At 37.4% G+C, this 18,935-nt stretch overlaps 1 protein-coding gene across 4 annotated transcripts in view; it reads right to left on the bottom strand.

Moving 5' to 3' along the window:
• Positions 1-162: 162 nt before the first annotated feature.
• The window catches only part of washc2c (WASH complex subunit 2C), a 31,688-nt gene continuing 12,915 nt past the window's right edge, over positions 163-18,935 (bottom strand). For 2 of the 4 annotated variants that reach the window (XM_079842681.1, XM_079842682.1), the window contains exons 18-32: positions 17,850-17,948; positions 16,757-16,852; positions 16,553-16,654; positions 16,176-16,342; positions 15,975-16,092; positions 12,143-12,361; positions 11,788-11,997; positions 11,567-11,689; positions 11,381-11,479; positions 6,683-6,751; positions 6,284-6,340; positions 5,359-5,577; positions 2,259-2,837; positions 1,985-2,159; positions 163-807 (exon numbers count right to left, since the gene is read on the bottom strand). In XM_079842681.1, the coding sequence (XP_079698807.1) occupies positions 659-807; positions 1,985-2,159; positions 2,259-2,837; positions 5,359-5,577; positions 6,284-6,340; positions 6,683-6,751; positions 11,381-11,479; positions 11,567-11,689; positions 11,788-11,997; positions 12,143-12,361; positions 15,975-16,092; positions 16,176-16,342; positions 16,553-16,654; positions 16,757-16,852; positions 17,850-17,948 (2,481 nt within the window). In that variant the 3' untranslated portion in view covers positions 163-658. The remainder of the gene's footprint in view (positions 808-1,984; positions 2,160-2,258; positions 2,838-5,358; positions 5,578-6,283; positions 6,341-6,682; positions 6,752-11,380; positions 11,480-11,566; positions 11,690-11,787; positions 11,998-12,142; positions 12,362-15,974; positions 16,093-16,175; positions 16,343-16,552; positions 16,655-16,756; positions 16,853-17,849; positions 17,949-18,935) is intronic. The other 2 variants (XM_079842683.1, XM_079842684.1) reach the window with 1 other exon arrangement.

Genomic DNA, 18,935 nt, shown 5'->3' with positions numbered 1-18,935 from the left:
GGATGTTACCCCGGTCACCCCTGGCAGCGTCAAACAACACTTTGTGCCTGTATCTGGTTCCATTTTCAGTGTAAAATTCATTTAAAATTTTACATTAAGAAAAGCAATGGTTTGGTCCTCTACGAATATGTTTGAATTCCAGCACTCACACACACTCAAGAGTACGTTTCATAAAATATATTTTCTTTAGTTTCCAAAAATCATTTCACATGCAACACAAGAAAACTTCAGCTCAAGTTATAAAAACATCAACAACAAAAGCACTTATGTTGGCGCATAGGCTTAGAGTTATGGCACCACATTTGAAAATTAAACCTTACAGCTGACAATATCAGAGGAATGTCTCCAGTCTTATCACATCTTTTACACCTCACCAGACAATTTTCATGTTTAAAGTGCTAATAAAATACACATTAACCTTTGCAGATGTCAATGCCAATTGATGACCGCTACATTATTTACCAATCAGATGACTTCACAGATGGAATTAGAGGTAAACAGACGTACGTTCTTCTTTTTTCCTTTCTATTTTTTTGTTTGTTTGTAAAAGTTACCTATTAGAGTTTACATTATTAACAACAGTGTTAGATTACATCTACCTTCATTTAGGCCATGAACTTCGCTACAGAGATAAACAAATAGCTGTAATGAAGGAAACTTAGTTTCCCCCAAACGCATTCAGGGGATCATCAAAAATATTGTGGCCCGTTTCCGCGGTCGAGACCGGATCCTGGGCGGGCTGGGTCTTCTTAGACTTGGAGGACGGCTTTACCATTGGTTTCGCAGTCCCAGCCGAGAAAATATCATCTGTGAGATAAGAGCAGGAACCAGATATCAGTAAGCATTTGAGAGTGTGTCTTTATTATTTAACGTTGAGCATATGTACCTTCAAAACCAATGTTCATAAAATTAAAATGACATTGGGTCTAATATATAAATAATGATACACTTGCGGTCAAAAGTTTGTGAAAGAACAAATGGTAATAATATTTCATAATAAAGAAGTAATAATATTTCACAATATTACTATTTTTACTGTATTTCCATTAAATAAATGAAGCCTTGGTGAACATAAGAGACTTCTTTCAAAAATATAAAGGTTTGGAATAAATAAGACTTTTTAGACCGCCAGTGTATGTGCATGGAAAATTGTGTATACACAAATGGGCATTGGAAAAAGGTGTGTACAAATTTACACACCTATCATGATCAATAAAAAAATATATATATTGCCGTAAATATGTGTGCATCAACCACTCACTTGACTCATTTACTGGTGTGATCGAAGTAAACAGAATGATTTTAAACCCCCATTAATGGAGTTAAGAACTCAAATTACAGGCAGACTATAACCTTTTCTGTGGTCTTCCCAACATTATGAAAAATACAATTATATTTAGTGGATATTTGAGGGAAATGGTAAGATATTTTTGGAATGCAAAACACCCTACTGTCAGAGAATTGTATTTACACTGCAAAAAGGTATCGGTTCGGTTTCCAATAAAACTAAACATCCTAAAATATGTTTGCTTTATAGGTAAAACTGCATACATTTGGTTTAAAACAATTACAAATATTTTGCCAATGGGAATTAAAGAGAATAAACGAAAACTTTTTCTTAAAAGTAGGCAATTTTGGCAAATGTATTTTAAAAATGTTATTCTAACACAAGACAAGGATACGGAATACATTTTTGCAATGTAATATGACAAACAATATTTATAGTTCATCATCTCATACAATCTCATATTTTCCTACAGTCTTGTACAGTTAAATATGGTAGTATCACGGATGGGAATATGCATATGGAAAAGATATGCAGATGAGGTTATGCATTGTAAAAAAAAAAAAGCATTGTAAGCTCCATACATGAATATTTTGGGGAGGAGAAATCCTCGCTGACTGGGTAATTTTTCTCAGGTTCTGGGATATGTAAGGCCCCTGGTAAGAATCACAGTGAAGAGTGTTTTGCAGAGATACTAACCCATGTCGTCTTTGAATATAGATTTTGTCTCCACTTTCTTCTTTGCTTTCTTCTCCTTTGGCTTTGTGGCACCAGTCAAGTCAGCAAAAATATCAACATCATCATCAAACAAACTGGCATCCAAAGACACTTCCTTAGGCTTCTTCTGGCCCTTGGGGGGTTCTCTCACTTTATCCTGTAAACATTTAAGGTCAATAGAGACGCAAAAATCAGTCAATCCAATCCCTACTACCACCATTGATTTGTAACTAAAATGAAAGACTGTGATATTTACCTGGAAAATGACTGGTTTTGCAGGACTGGCCTCTGTTTTGGAGTTTTTACTATCTGTACTTTTACTCTTTCCTGCTCCAAAAATATCTTCATCGTCGTCTTCTAGGAAGGACATGTGTTTGGCTTTCTGGACAGGCTTCGGTTTCACTGTGGCAAAAAGATCATCCTCATGGCTGTCAAAAATAGACGAGGCCTGTTCTTTCTTTGAGGTAATGACGGCCTCTGTAATAGAGGCTTTCTTTTGGCCCTCCTCTGGGATCTTTGCTTTGTGTTTAGAGGAAAGAACAGGCTTTGTGGCAAAGAGATCCTCCGAATCAAACAGATCATCTGCAGATTCGAGAAATCCCTTTGGCCTGACTGCTTCATCTAGGCTCTTGGCTGCAGCGGGGGTGCTGACGGGTATAGTGAGCACTGAGGGTCGCACAGAAACAGGGTTAAAGGTAGGGAGTGAAGCAGCCATAACTGGTTCATTAGCTTGTAAAGAGGTGCTCTCCCCAACAGCTTCCCCAGAATCCTGTGCTGCAAAATGTCTTGCTGCCCTTGTCTGCGGCCGCCGTCGCACTGAGCCTTTAGTCCGGCCCTGCAGTAGAAAAAAAGCCAATGAATGGACACTCAACCAACAACAGCAGTTTTCATCACAACAGCACACAACTAGGGCTGAACAAAATATGGCTTCATCAAAATGCGCAGGCTGCGATTTAATTAATTTGATATATGCAATCAAGGGCTGCCACTTACGACTATTTTTATATAGATTAAAGCTACACTATGTAACTTTTCCATCCACTAAGAGGTCGCCTGTTCAAAACAAAGGCATAGTTTGATGACGGCACGTTTGAGCGCAGAATCTTGGGACGTGGTCTTCACCTCACAGCCGGTGGAAAAGAGTCAGGATAGGACTCGGGCAGAAATCATTTTCATGGATGCGATTATTAACGTTACTGTAGTATGAAACAGAGCAGGACCGAGTGTTGTGGAGCTGAGCAAGGCCGCAGGAGCGATTGAAGAGCGGGACTGTTATTATGGTATAGTCGCCGGTGCCACTTCCTCTTTTCCAGTCATGAGTATGAGGTAACGCAACTCTGTTTATCGTATTAGATATATCCGAGTGTGTTGAAAAGGAAGTTATGACGTTCGCTCTGCGGCTGCTTTGACACTTGTTGCAAACTGTAGTGAGAGCACAGCGTTTCTGCTAAATAAAACCGGAAACCGAGGGTAACGCAGATATGACACAATCGACAGGCGACTCCCTCAAACGCATAGCTCACACGTCCCGGTTCCTTGGTTAAAATAGCAATTTCTCACGATTTACAAATAGTTGGAAACATTTGGGATATTCTAAGTACTCAACTGAACAAAATATATAACACTGGCCTAGTGGTTTTTGGATATTTTAAATAGTTCGCCTTTAATCTATCGACTAATTTATCACAATTTTCAACAATTTCCGGCCCTTTAAGAGCTGCACGGACCAAATTCATTGTAACACCCGATTTCTCATTCAACTCTGTATACATTCACTAAAGACATATCCGACTACGTTTACCCGAATACTCACCAGGACGTGCGTTTTTACATATTTTTTACTATTCAAACCCAATAATCCGCGAAACTGGCGTCGCGATCTGTATGAGTGAAAGGCGTGTGTGCGGCTGTGCGCGCCTCAGATAGAGTCCGGCAGCGTGTGCGAGCACGTCCCGGGCCCGGCCACACCGTACTTCTGTTGCGTTCTTTTTACGGAGCTGTGCGTATATATTTAAATTTTCTGCTTCCATTGTTTAGGTAACGGTGCAAGCAGAGCTAACACACACATCCTCACTCCTGCTGTCAGACATCGACGCAGATTAAAAAATACTGCTCTAATTAGAGTACTCTCATTTTTACCGTACCGGTACTAATACAATTTCATATGGTACCCAACGTCGACGCAGTTGAATGTATCAACCAATCGCGACAGGCCTAATGCAATCGGTTTCAGAGTGAATTACAGAATTTACACACCTATATCATGAGCTGCATGCGTGTACATGAACACACAGTACCGAGCCTCACTCTGAAACCGGTAGCGCATCATTTTATTTTCAAAATAAAAGCTCAATGGGTTACTGTTTGAAAATGTGAAAATTAAGATATACATTTTATCATTGTAATTTTACAGTAAAATAAAAATGATATCACAACTTTTTACTTCTCAGTACAATAGTGTTATTACAATATACGGTTGAACTTTATTTTAAGGTGTCCGTGTAATTATACAATTAAGTACTAAGTAATAGTGATTAATAGGGCTGGGTATTGACACAAATTTCTCGATTCGATTTCGATTCATTGCGTTTTTCGGAGGGATGGGCTTCATAGAAGCAGGAAGCAAACGAGCCGTTCAAAGGACAGTGGAGACAGCGGTGTGGAATAAAGGTAAAATATAAGAAAAATACAGCATAAAAAAAAAGAAGAAGAATTAAGACATGTTATACTGCGGCCCATAAACACAGCCAAGCCTAGAAAAAAAACACAGAACCACCCCTTTAAGAAACGATATCGTTTCGTAAAAATGAGAATCGATTAAAATCGAGTCTGTAACTTTTTGGCGCTCTAGTGGTTGATAAACAGAACTGCATGCGTCTTGCGGAAGAACATTGCAGCCGGAGCTACTTCTCTCTGTTTAAGTCTATGGCGAGTCACGCAGGGACTGTGCTCCTCCGCAGCGGTTCCTACCAGACCGGTCTGAAATAGTCCCAATATAAACACTTACTATAAGTGTACCATAATGATTCAGGGCAAGACAAAAACACGGTTTGGAAAATGGATTCATGTTGTACGTTCTCATTATATCATTTTTGTAAAATCTTGAACACAAAAAAGTTACGGACAGCAGCTTTAAAAAAATTTTTTTTTGTCACATTAAATTGGTTAAAAACAGTGGGAATATGGCCTGTGAAAGCTACAGATATATCACCATATTGTATCGATTTAATATCGATACCAAGGTATTACATTCTGGTATCATACCGAAGCCAAAATGGTAGTATTGAGTCAAACCTAATCATACAGCCCTACACACAAACTGTAAAACATACATAGGCTACTGCAGTCTGACCCACCTTGTTAGCATTCTGTAGCGTGGTGACCTGAGCAGGCGAGTCAAAGCTCACACCTCCCTCACTGGAGGTCTGATGATCAGGGATAGTATCAGTATCTGGCAGCGCCCTGGCAGCTGCAGAAAGGGAAGCGGGTACCATGCCAGGGATTACGCTGACAGCTCCTGGAATCCGTGGCACCGCGCCTGGCAGAAGGCTGGCAGGGTTGACAGCTAAGCTAGCCTGAAAGAAACAAGACTTGTTTTTAAATCTGTGACAAAACTAATGAATAAACACAGTGCCCTTTGCTCACATGCCAAGATCAGAAAGGAACTGGTCTGTACTATTTTAGAAGTACACTAGATTTGCATTTCCTGAAGCACATAGCAGTGTTTGCAAGGCAGCAACAGAATAGTGTTGAAGTAAAATCCAAATTTTAGGTATGTGTAAATAAGTCGAGATGGCTTAAATGTTTAAAATAGAAATACAATTCAGAATACAAATATAAGGACGATATCATCAATGTTGGTAACAAGGTAAGTATCAATACACTGGTGCCTTGCAAATACTGTAGACAGCACATTGACAGATGTAGAGTGCTGCATTTAAAGTTTTCCTATTGATGCAGTAATGATGTACAGCATTGGCATAGAGCAAAACAATGTTATGGCAAAGCTACAAATGTTCTGGTATACCAGAATAAGTGAAAATGTTAACAGGCAAAAATATATGGTGTGCAGAATTATAGATTTTAAACAGATAAAGGCATTGGTGAGTTGTAAACAGCCCAATGAAAAGCAAGATTTTTGCTTTTCTTAGACTTTTAAGAAAGATCATGCCAGGATGTCAAGTAAAAAACACAGAATATAGAAACACAGAGAACACTGTTTTAACAATGAGAGAAATGGAGCATAAAAAGTATAGAGATTTTATTTTTTAAAAACGTTACTTGAAGTTCTCCAATCCTTGAAGAAGTTTTTTTAGATTTTAGAGGGCTTGTAGGGTCCTGTGCAATTAAATAATATAAATTACATTTGAGTCCACCAATAAAAAGCTAAACACATTTTTATAGGTTCTGGAGATCCCCCAAAATATGTTTTATAAGTGGTAAATGTATAAAATAAAATAAAAAGGATTCTATAACTCCAGACGTATTTAATTCTAAATATACTAAAAAATATAAATCATTAATAAAAATGTAAATGCATAAAAATAAATACATTTTAATTACATATATACAGTAAATTACATCTCTATTTGCTACATATGAATGGTTTTTGCATAAATATTATGTTGCTGAATAAAGATAAATTAAAAAGCAACAAAGCAGATTGATTTCTCTGCATACCTTGCTTGATGTCAGTGTTGATTTGTCCGTTTCATTTGTTTTAGGCTTGCTGGGCTTCTCTGGTACTTTCTGTATGTGGATAATAGTGTAGAAGCATTACCACTTGCATAACAAAACACACACAAAACCCATTTTAGAAAATATATATTTTACACGAAAATTTTTAATTGTATTTTTGTGCATTTTTCAATAACAATAATACACTTGAACATCTATAACTTTAAGTTCACTTTTTTACTTTTTCACTTCAGCAATAATCTGACAGGTGTCTTCTTTAAAAAGGGATAGTTCATGAAAATTAGCCCACGATTTACTCACCCTCAAGCCATTTTATGTGTACATTACATTCTTCTTTCAGACGAACACAATCAGAGTTATATTAAAAAATATCCTGGCTAACCCAAGCTTTATAATGGCAGCCCAAAATTTGAAGCCCCAAAAAAAGTGCACCCATCCGTCATAAACGTACTCCACACTGCCCCGAGGGGTTTAGGGTTGTGCCGATGGACGATGGCTGACCGACATCACGATGGAGCGCGACCATCGTGATGCCACGCCCCCGTTGCGAGTGCGACACACACTAATCCTCTTCTATAGTATTAGTTAAACTAAAAACTTAGCAGGAATTGCTCTGTAAATTAAATTGAGAATGTAACTAATGCATATAGCCTATGCTATTTTAAATACTGTAGTCTATGCCAGATATATATAGCCTACATTTTGAAATCATTTGAGGCTGAAACATCCATATGCATGCGTGTTTATTTTAGCACTTCCGTCAGTGAAACAACACAGCCTATAAAACATTTAAACGATTTTCAGTAAATAATCGTTACCTCAAGAATATAAGAAAATTAAATATTAGTTAGAAAAATATTTTATTCATACTATTTCCCTGCAAAGATGCGTCATATACCTCTCTGCGCTTTGAGAGGAATGTGGGACAAGCTGGATAGACAACTTCTCGAATATCTTCGTCTTCATGTGTTCTCCTGATGTTGCAAGGCAACACTTGTTGTAAGTTCTGAAGAGCGGATTTTATCTTCCACAAGGGCAAGACATTTAGGCAATGTTTGATTATTCACTGCCAGAGAAAACGGAACTAAAATCACTGCGGCGTGTGTGTGTGTGTGTGTGTGTGTGTGTGTGTGTGTGTGTGTGTGTGAAATGCGCTATTCAAATAGACCGCTATTCTTGACGCGCCTAACCAAGTTTAATAATAAGAACAAACTGTGTTAAATACAATTTGAAGTAAAAAGGTATTCGTCCTACAGTGTTTTTTATACTTTACCACAGTAAAGGATGTGAATAGTTAATAGACTTAATTATAAACAAACGAAAGGAAGAAACGATTATAATCCCCTGCGAAAATGGCGACGTGAGTGAAGATTTAGGAAAAGAAACGAGATGTCCATTGGGATAAAATGGACTGGGCCTATTGTTAAAATTCACGGAAAATCGAGTGACCAGATCCAGATTGCAAAGCAGAATGAAAAAGTGCTATCTGACCATTATTTCCTTTCTAGGCTAAAAGCTTTGTGCTTCACTCCTGTGGTAATATTCACGTGCAAGTTGCAACAGCATTCACATACAAAACACTGGGTTAGTAAAATAACGAAATTATTTTTTTAAGAGTAGAAAATAGTATTTATGTAAAGAGATATATTTAAAAAAAAAAAGAGCTCAACTCTTAAGTGGAAGGAACCTATTTTTTCCCCTCACGTGCAACCTGGCGGATGATTCATTATTTGGGTTAGTAAAAATAACAAAATGATAGTTTTAAGTAGAAAATAGTATTTATGTAAAGAGATACAGTATATTATCTACCTATTTACATAATTACACCCCCCCCCCCCCCAAACGACGATATCATCGACCATCACAATGTTTTACTGTAAACATCGTCAACTGCCAATTTATGGGACATCGCCCAACCCTAGAGGGGTTAATAAAGGCCTTCTGAAGAGAAGCAATGCGTTAGTGTAAAAAAAAAAAAAATCCATATTTATAACTTTATAAAGTAAAATACCTAGCTTCCGCCAGACCACCTTCCGTCTGCCTCTATAAACCCCCCGGAGCCGTGTGGATTACTTTTATAATCAGGGAAAACGGGTGAGGGGTAAAAAAGGTGAGAACATTGCGTGGATATTCAACTCAGCATTCAACACCATTGTGCCCTCCATACTTGACATTAAACTCCGGGCTCTCGGCTTAAACAGCTTGTTATGCAGCTGGATCCTGGACTTCCTGTCAAACAGACGCCAGGTGGTCAGAATGGGCAGTAACATCTCCTCACCACTGACTCTCAACACTGGAGCCCCTCAGGGCTGTGTTCTCAGCCCACTCCTGTACTCTTTGTACACACATGACTGTGTGGCAACCCACAGCTCCAACACCATCATCAAGTTTGCTGACGATACGACGGTGGTAGGTCTCATCACTGACAATGATGAAACGGCCTACAGAGAGGAGGTGCACACTCTGACACGATGGTGTCAGGAGCACAACCTCTCCCTCAACGTCAGCAAGACCAAGGAGCTGGTGGTCGACTTCAGGAGGAATGAGAGAGAACACCGCCCCATCACCATCGATGGAGCACCGGTGGAGAGAGTCAGCAGCTTCAAGTTCCTCGGTGTCCACATCACAGAGGAACTCTCATGGTCCGTCCACTCCGAGGCCGTTGTGAAGAAGGCTCATCAGCGCCTTTTCTTCCTGCGACGGCTGAGGAGGTTTGGAATGAGCCGCCACATCCTCACACGGTTCTACACCTGCACCATAGAGAGCCTGCTGACTGGCTGCATCACCACCTGGTACGGCAACAGTACCGCCCGCAGCCGCAAAGCCCTGCAAAGGGTAGTGCGCACGGCCAGCTGCATCATCGGAGGTGAGCTTCCCTCCCTCCAGGACATTTATGTCAGGCGGTGTGTGAAGAGAGCTCAGAGGATCATCAGAGACTCTAGCCACCCGAGCCATGGGCTGCTCTCACTGATGCCATCAGGCAGACGGTACCGCAGCATCAGATCACGCACCAGCCGACTCCAGAACAGCTTCTTCCCACAAACAATCAGACTCCTTAACTCTTGACCCATCAGGATCATAACACACACTGGACAGAATATCACTCAGCACAACCCACTGTAGATAAACACACATTATATACACATTTATTTATCATACAGCATCTATTGCACTTTGGATTTCAATTTTTCAATCTGTGAATAATATTTTATACTGTACATTGTATATTATTATTACTATTATAGCGTAATGTATATTGTTTAGTGTATGTTTAGTGTATATTGTTTAAAGTATATGTATATTGTAAGTATGTGTATATTGTTTAAAGCTGTGAGAACTACACTCACATTGTGTAAATTATTTATTGTTTATTGTAGAGTTTACTGTGCTGTGAGTAATTGTGGGCGCATCAGTGTAATCTGATGCTGCTTTAAATGTTGTACATGTCATGTCATGACTACCATGTTGCTCGGAACTGCACCTAAGAATTTCACCTACTGTTGCACTTGTGCATATGTAGAGTGACAAATAAAGTGATTTGATTTGATTTGATTTTGATAGAGAAAACATTCTCTGAGGTCAGCACACTTTTTAATTTTTTTAAATATATTTTTACTTTTCATGCTCATTTCTAGTCATTATTAAGTATCTTTGCATCTGCCTGAAAACTAATTCTAACAGGTAATAGGTAAAAAAAAGGTTTTGTGTTTTATGTAGGGCAAAACAACCCTTTATAAAACACAAAAAAAGGATTCAATAGATGTGGGAGCTGACTACATAAACAAAACAAAAACAAGACGACAACAACCAGTTAAATATAACACTCAAATAACACTCTAACCTGAAAACTGAAGATCCCACTGGCCACAAATGCATCAATATGGGATACTTGTACACCACCTCGTAAGTTAAACCCTATTTCTTATGACGTTTAACCACCAGAATTTCAAGGGCCCGCTTCCTTTGTTTTGCTGCATGTCTCAACCTTGCCCATTTTTATTTGACACATTTATTTTCATTCTTTATTTTTCTTTATTTTATTTTTTTTATTACCTTGTAATGTGACTTCACAAAATGAGAAAAAAAAGATCAGCCTGAACAGGAACCACCCCCACCCCCAAAACATTTTCTCATCAGATCTACGCAAATCTCGTAGGTGACCTATTTTGATCTCAAAAAGGTGAATTTGCATCTATGTATAATGGATGGATGCACTTTTTTGGGCTTCAAATTTTGGGCTGCCATTCCCTGCATTATAATGCTTGGATTAGCCAGGACATTTATTAATATAACTCTGATTGTGTTCATCTGAAAGAAGAATGCCATATACACCTAGGATGGCTTGAGGGTGAGTAAATTATGGGATCATTTTAATTTTTGGGTGAACTATCCCTTTAAGGCTGTGCTCCAAAGCATTCAAAATGTATAACAGTTTAAGTTGGAAAATTCATTTTCAGGCCTATGCTCAAAAAGTGACACAAGGTAATAAATGGATTACAACTACTGCATAAATATAATTTAGTACAATAAAATCACCTAAAAATTAAAAAAATAAATAAATATAAACATTATCGAACTAAAATATAGTACATTCATTTCATTAAAATACATTTTAAAAAATTGACCACAATGTAAAGAGCACCAGAGGGTTAAATGTACAAGTTGGGGAACAAACAGTACCGGAGGAGCTTTAGGCTTTGCTGAACCGAAGAGGTCATCGTCATCGTCATCCCCAAACAGTGTGGGGGCAACTGGTTTCACAGAGCTCTGAGACGACACCTGTAAAATGAAAATACCTCCATCAGTAAGAAACCACTATCTCACCATAAGTCTATGGATAAGTCTATGGAAAGTCAAAAAGCTTACAGCTGGTTTAGGAGCTGTGGCAAAGAGGTCTACATCAGGATCGTTATCTCTCTGTTGTGTGTGACTGAAAAGGAGTTCCTCATCTTGGAACACACCGGTGCTCTTCATGTGGGGCCCATGATCCTGAGATCACAAACAAAATCAATTAAATAACATTAAATGGCCGACTTAAAGTTCCTTTCAAATGCACACCTCACAGCACTGAATCTAAAAGAGCTAACCTTGAGTGCATTCTTTTCTGTTGATTTGTATGTATTAGGGGCAGGAACTATTTCATCAGTGTTCATATCTTCATCTTCATCGTCATCATAATCATCAAAAAGACTCAGTGCTGTTTTCTTGGCCTTGGTCCCCTTACTCTCCATGGGTGGTGGGCCCTCCTTTTGCAGCTCGTCACCATCAGTAATATCCTCTTGATTCTTAGTCTGTTTCTGTGGAAGAGACAATCTTTAGTTCTGTAACCCTTTTTTTTTGGTGAGCATATATTTAGGTGCAAATGTATTTATTATTTATGCTATTATTTTTTATTTGGTTAATTTTATGATATATTTACAAATAAGCAAACATTTTACTCACTTTACTTGTGTCTTGCTTGTCTCCGAATACATCGATCCCACCAAAAAGGCTAACTGCTCCAACCGGCTTCTTCTTAATCTCAGTGCTGTCGTCAGAGGACAGAATGGATTCCACAGGCTTCTTCTCCACAGACGACTTCTCCTCTGCTATCTTGTCTTTTGCTACATTGGGCACATTTTCCTCCTCCGTAGATTCAAACAGAGAGGGAACACCAGAAGCCTGGAACACAGAGCTATTATCAGCTACTAACAAATGGCAAGGCAAATAAAAAAACCTTTATTTTGAAAGAAATCAATGCTTTTATTCAACAAGGATGCATTAAACTGATTCAAACTGATAGACATTTATAATGTTACAAAAGATTTCTGTTTCAAATAAATGCTGTTCTTTCATCAAAGAATCAAAGAAATGTATCATGGTTTCCACAAAAATATTAAAAGGGCTATATGTAAGAATTTTCATGTATGAATTTTTATTGTTTTTTATTGCAAATGTTTAAAACTGGGATGGTTTCGCAGGGAAACTCAAAAGGATGTTACGTTTACACACTTCCAAAAGCCTCTCTTCCGTTCAATGGCACGAACACATGAAATTAATGGTCATACAATGTTCAGGGTAATGCACAAAGAGTCATTCTGTAATGTCAATGTGTCACGTAAAGACAGGGGATTCACTTCCAACTATATATTTGAAAAACAAATAAATGCGGTGATCAGCTCTGGTTTTTTCCATCTACGTCTTCTCTCTAAGATTAGATCTTCTCTTTCTGAGAAAACACTAGAGATTGCTATCCATGCGCTTATTACATCCCGTTTGGATTTATCATTATTGCAATTCTCTTTACAATGGCAAGTCCAAAGACTATTGCTTGAATTCAATTAGTTCAAAATGCCGTTGCAAAGTTAAAAAGTAAATTTGATCACGTTTCTCCAATTTTGTGTTTCTCTGTGCATTTCAGAATTGAATTTAAAATTCTACTCTTTGTTTTTAAATCGTTAAATAATCTGCCACCAAGCTATTTGGTCGGAGCTACTCTAAGGTCTGGTGATGAGAGACTTTTATCTGTCCCCAGATCACGATTAAAGCACAGAGGAGACAGAGCCTTTGCTATTGCCTGCCCTAGGCTGTGGAACAGCCTTCCGGTTTACATCAGATCGGCACAGTCTTTAACCGTTTTTAAATCTTCTCTTAAAACCTACTTTTTTCTTTAGCTTTTAATTCACTGTGAGTTTATGTCATAAATGTTTGGCTTTGTCCTTGTCTCTTTAACTTGTGTTTTGTTCAGCACTTTGGTCAGCCATGTTTCCTGTTTTTAAATGTGCTATATGTGCTCAACAAACTTGAAACTTATAGTGTCACAAAGCCATATCTATCTATCTATCTATCTATCTATCTATCTATCTATCTATCTATCTATCTATCTATCTATCTATCTATCTATCTATCTATCTATCTATCTATCTATCTATCTATCTATCTATCTATCTATCTATCTATCTATCTATCTATCTATCTATCTATCTATCTATCTATCTATCTATCTATCTATCTATATATTCAAACCATCATAGTTTAAATTTAATTACCTCACCTATCAACATAATGGCGGTGAATTGCAAAGCTGGTGCAAACATATTTACATCACTACGATCAGATGCTTTCTTAACTGCTTTTTTTATTGAGAGGAAAGCATGCAGCACATTAACATATTTATCTAAATGCTGCTCTCAGAAGCATAGGCTCCGTGAGCCTTGAATTACGTTCAGTACATGTTACATGTGCACGAGTGTGAGGGCAAGCAATGAGTTGCTGGCTGCAGTTCACTTAACGGCCACCGGTGTCGCTAATAACAAGGGTTTCTGAATTCTACATATAGCCCCTTTAAGCAGCACAACTGTTTTCAACATTGATGATAATAAAAAATGTTTCTTGAACAGCAAAACAACATATTAGAATTATTTCTGAAGGCTCATGTGACACAAAAGACTAGAGTAATGCTGAAAATTCCACTTTGCCCTCAAAGGAATAAATTACATTTTAAAATATATTAAAATAGTAAACAGTTATTTTAAACTGTAATAATATTTCACAATATTACTGTTTTTACTGGATTTTTGATCGAATAAATGTAGCCTTGGTGAGCGCAAGAGTTTATGCTTTGTTTTCTTTCAAAACAAAGCATAAACAGTAGCCCAAAAAGTATTGGGACACTTAAGGTGCTTTTACATCTGTAGTTAGGTTCATTTGGTCCAGACCAAGGCAAAAAAATATACATTGTAGCAATTTTCAGCCGTTTTGGCTCCTTTTTACACGACACTGATTGATCTGGTCCAAATCAGTTGATGAGTAGGTGAAATGAACCAAAATGCAGTCATGTGGCATCATCCACATTAGGGCTGCACGATTAATCGAAAACGAACCACAATCGCGATTATGGCTTATGTGCGATTATGAAAGCGCAAAGGCTGCGATTTTAATTAAATAAATAAATGCCCAGCGTGTCAGTGAAGAGTGGCTCTGTGATAAGGAGTAAACGCTACTCCGTCTGAAAGCACTGTGAGTTTGAGCAACATGTGTCAAACATCTTCACAAACTAGTAATGCGAAGCGTTCATAAACCTGTTGTCCAACCAAATACAACGTTTAATAACCGGTTTTAACTCACTTCATATAGTCAGTCGAGCTGATGTGGCTTCTAATCACAGAATGTCAATCAGCACTGCATACTTTATTATTATGAAAATACCCGAGAAGGCTTGAAGAACTCAAATACACCATATCTTGTCGCAGAAGTATAATCTTCATGTTTAATCAGTCAAAGCGTTTCTATCTTTGTTTTATTCAGCCTGCAGCGCAAGCTTCACATTAGGGATTTCCCATAGGAATTTCCTGAAAACAAACGATTACTTCTCTGGAGCAAATGTGGCGTTTCTGCTCGAGGGCGTCCTCTGGCCTCCAGTATGAATGACACTTTTGGGTAGAAAATAAGAAAAATAAAACTTCTCTCTAAATAAATTTATATGACAATCCATATGTTTTTCTTCAATGTACAGGAGTTTTAATCCCCACAGTGGATGCATAAGGGGCTCATATTTCATATTAAAGACATAGACTTTAAAAAATTGATTTCACAGATAAAAAGCACTGATTTGAATAATAATAATTGTTTTTTTACAATAAATCCTTAGACCCTTCTAATGATTTTTAGTCATAGGCTGTCTGCATACTAACAGGTAACCCATAATTTTTAGCTTTCTGTAAAATATAAATATTATTATTATACTGTTATATTTATTCTTAAATGCTCTATTTAAATTTTTTAATAATGAATGTTATTGTAATAGTAATATTTCTTATTTTTATTTAGCAATAATAATCATAATCATTATTATTAGTCACATTAATATATAAACACAAAATGTTATATACACACACTTTTCATTTGTAAAAATTAATAAATAATAATAATCGCATTTGCAATTTTAACCAGAATAATCGCAATTAGATATTTTCCCCAAATCGTGCAGCCCTTATCCACATCACTTGTTGGCCAGATGTGTTCAGGAAAAGCCAGCAGACAACACGCCACCTTTGTAAGTCATACTATGGAGAGACGACTGCGCAAGCTTATTGAATCCCTGGCGTTCATATACTTCATAGTTTGTATACACCACTTTAGTCCAAAAATGCACAGTTCTTTAGGCAGTCGGGTCTGTTACGATTGCTGTATTCACACCTGCTCAAACTACCCGCACCAAGGGGGACAACGAACTCTAGAGCGATTCAACCAAACTAAATGAGGCAGGTGTGAAAGCACCCTTAAGCCAACTTACCTTCGGTTCAGAAGGAGTTTTATTTGCAGGTGTTTTGAAGCCAAAAAGAGGTTCTTTGTCCTCATCATCATCATCTTCATCCTCAAACAGGAGAGAGATTCTCTGTGATGACTTCTTACTGCGAAGACAAAAAAAAAAAAACTTTACAGCATAATGATTGTGTTTCTCTTACTACTTTAGTATGTTCACTGTTTCACAAACCTTGACTCATTTGTGGCTGCAAACAGATCATCTTCACCACCAAACAGGCCATCTTTTTGTGGTGCTTTGACACTGGGTAGCCTGGAAGGGGCGCTAACGCTCGACTTCATTCCGCTGGGCTTCACGTCTAGGCTTTCTTTGCTGGGCTTTGAGCTCATCCACTGATCCTGATATAGACAAATATTGCAAATATTGTGCTATGTTATATGATATCAGCATGCATCAAAAGAAAAACAGACATGATTAAAACAGAATGAACAAATAAAAATGACAGCTTTGTATAAATGTTTTCTGATATTGTTTTCAACATGTTCATGTTTTTACAGTTGTACCAACTCTTTTGTAATTGTTTTACTGGTGTTGAAACTCACAAATACCTCATCATCACTGAAGAGTAAACTGGATACCGGTTTCTTGGGTGGTAGAGATGTTTTTTTGACCTCAACTGACTTGGACTTTGGTGTCGATAAAAACAGGTCCTAAAAGATCAAAACAGACTTGTTGAAAACCACTGAATAAAATACAATATATCCTGATTTCCCCACAATCTATCTCTTTAAACTAAATTTGCTTATCATCACCTCTTCTTCTTCATCATCAAATATTGAGAGCGGAGCTTTACTGGGTTTGTTCTGAGTGGTAGGCTTTGATTTACTTGTAGTCTCACTAGAGAATATCTTTCAAAAAATAAAAGAACAGCAAATACATCAGTGACAAGTATCAGGAGTCAGCTTGTAAAAAAGGTTGGGTGATATAAGGAAAACATATTTTGAAAAGGTATAAATCTCGATTTTTATCTCACATTAGTACCCTAAAACATCCATTAACAATCGTATTAATAATTTGTATTAAACACACGTAAAACAACACTGATTTGAAGTGATCACATTTCAAATCAAAACCAATGAGCTGCATTTTATCATCAGCTAATTTCAAGATCAAAGCCCGCAATATAAGAGAAGGATCATTTAGTTTCATTACTTTTAATCAATACGATTTTGTGTTGAGCTTCAAGATGCAATGGTGAACTTTCAGTTTCATTTGCAGCAGTTTTGGATTGCTGAAGAGATACTCAGCTACTCATCTGTGGTGGGCCATATCTGTGGTGATACGTGTTGCAGTAGCACTTTCATATGGAGCCGGTAGTCAATAAGATGCTCTTACTGCTTTTTACCATTTTGGGAATAAAATTTACATGTGGCTTCAACAACCAGATGCATTTACACTTGTCCAGTTTCATTTAGAATGCATCTCAAACTAGTGGTTTGAGCGGCTGGATTTAAATCCACATCAAAAGTGCTTTGAAGGGCTTTTACACCACGATCAGATATCATGAAGGGACAGGTATAAACAGGCCCTTAAAATTCAGAGACAAACTACAAACTAATTTGTTCGAAGTTCGAACACACCCGTTTGTTCTTTGATTCCAAACTAAATTGGGGCCTTTAGAAGATTTACCAACATACTATAATATAGTAATAAAGTAATACAAAATAACTAAATATAAAATACTAAGTAATCACTGCAATATTCACATTTCACCATTTTATAATCGCCAGCAAAATCATTGCAAATTTTTTATATTTCATATATGACCCAGCACTGATTGTAATACATCAGAAAACTGAGATTTGGCTCCATGTACAGTATGAAGACTACAGAAAAGTTATTTACTTGTGAGTCTTCATCATCCGAGAACAGACTCTTGCTTTGTGCTTTCTCTGAAGCTCCCAGAGCAGGTGAAGATTTGACTGCTTCAGGTGGAGGTCCACTCTGAAAGAATGTAAAAATTAATCTTTAACACAGCAGACACGTATACAAGAAGAGAGTACGTTTGTGTTCACACTTGGCAGGTTTGGAAATGCTGTCTCTTTGCAGCAGATCTTCATTTGTGTGCCAGGGGGAATTTCTGGTGCTGTTACGACTACTTTACACAGAACTCTTTGCGAGTTCTCAGCTGGTAAAAATACCATGATATGTACACACTAGGGGTGTAACGGTACACAAAACTGACAGTTCGGTACATACCTCGGTTTTGAAGTCATGGTTCGGTACAGCAGTTTAAAAAAAAGGCTTTTTATTAATTTTTTTATTAAACAGTGGTTTACTGAAAAAAATGTGTCTGTCCTTAAATGAATTAAATTATAACTAAAAGTTTCTTAAAGATAATGCTGTAAACTATATAGGGAGCCCTTACTTGCACATTATTACACATTAGTACTATAATATTAAAGGTTAATAACAGAGGCCAAACTATGAGCCTATATTCAGCTGATATTCATGTTTAGATATAGGATAATCAACACTCAAATAACACATTGTGTGCAAACATGTAAACTTCACATAAGGCAGTTTTTGCATTAACTCATAAATCATGTTTTTTCTCCAATTCGTTGTTGAAATATAATCTTTTTTTTATCTTTTTAGATTTATCTAAACATAGCATTAAATAATCAAGACATCACTAACAGGTTAAGTAGAATATATATATATATATATATTTAGTGAAAGAGTTGATTTCTCTAGTGAATTAACAGCTGTGGACACTGAATGACTTCTGACTCTGAGGTAAATGATGCTGTGTTACATTGTTTACAAGCTGTTTGACGTCTTTCCGCGCGCCGCGGCCGCTTGAATTGACGCGCCTGTACAGTGATCAGTCGTCACATTAAAGAGCGTCAAAACGGCATTTATCGTTTGAATTTCGTGATACCGAATCGTGGACTGAATACTTAATATGTTCGAGTGGGAACTAGGATT

The sequence above is a fragment of the Gobio gobio genome (assembly GCF_949357685.1).
Source record: "Gobio gobio genome assembly, chromosome: 18".
Taxonomy (NCBI): Eukaryota; Metazoa; Chordata; class Actinopteri; order Cypriniformes; family Gobionidae; genus Gobio; species Gobio gobio.
This window is presented reverse-complemented; position numbering and strand designations above follow the sequence as displayed.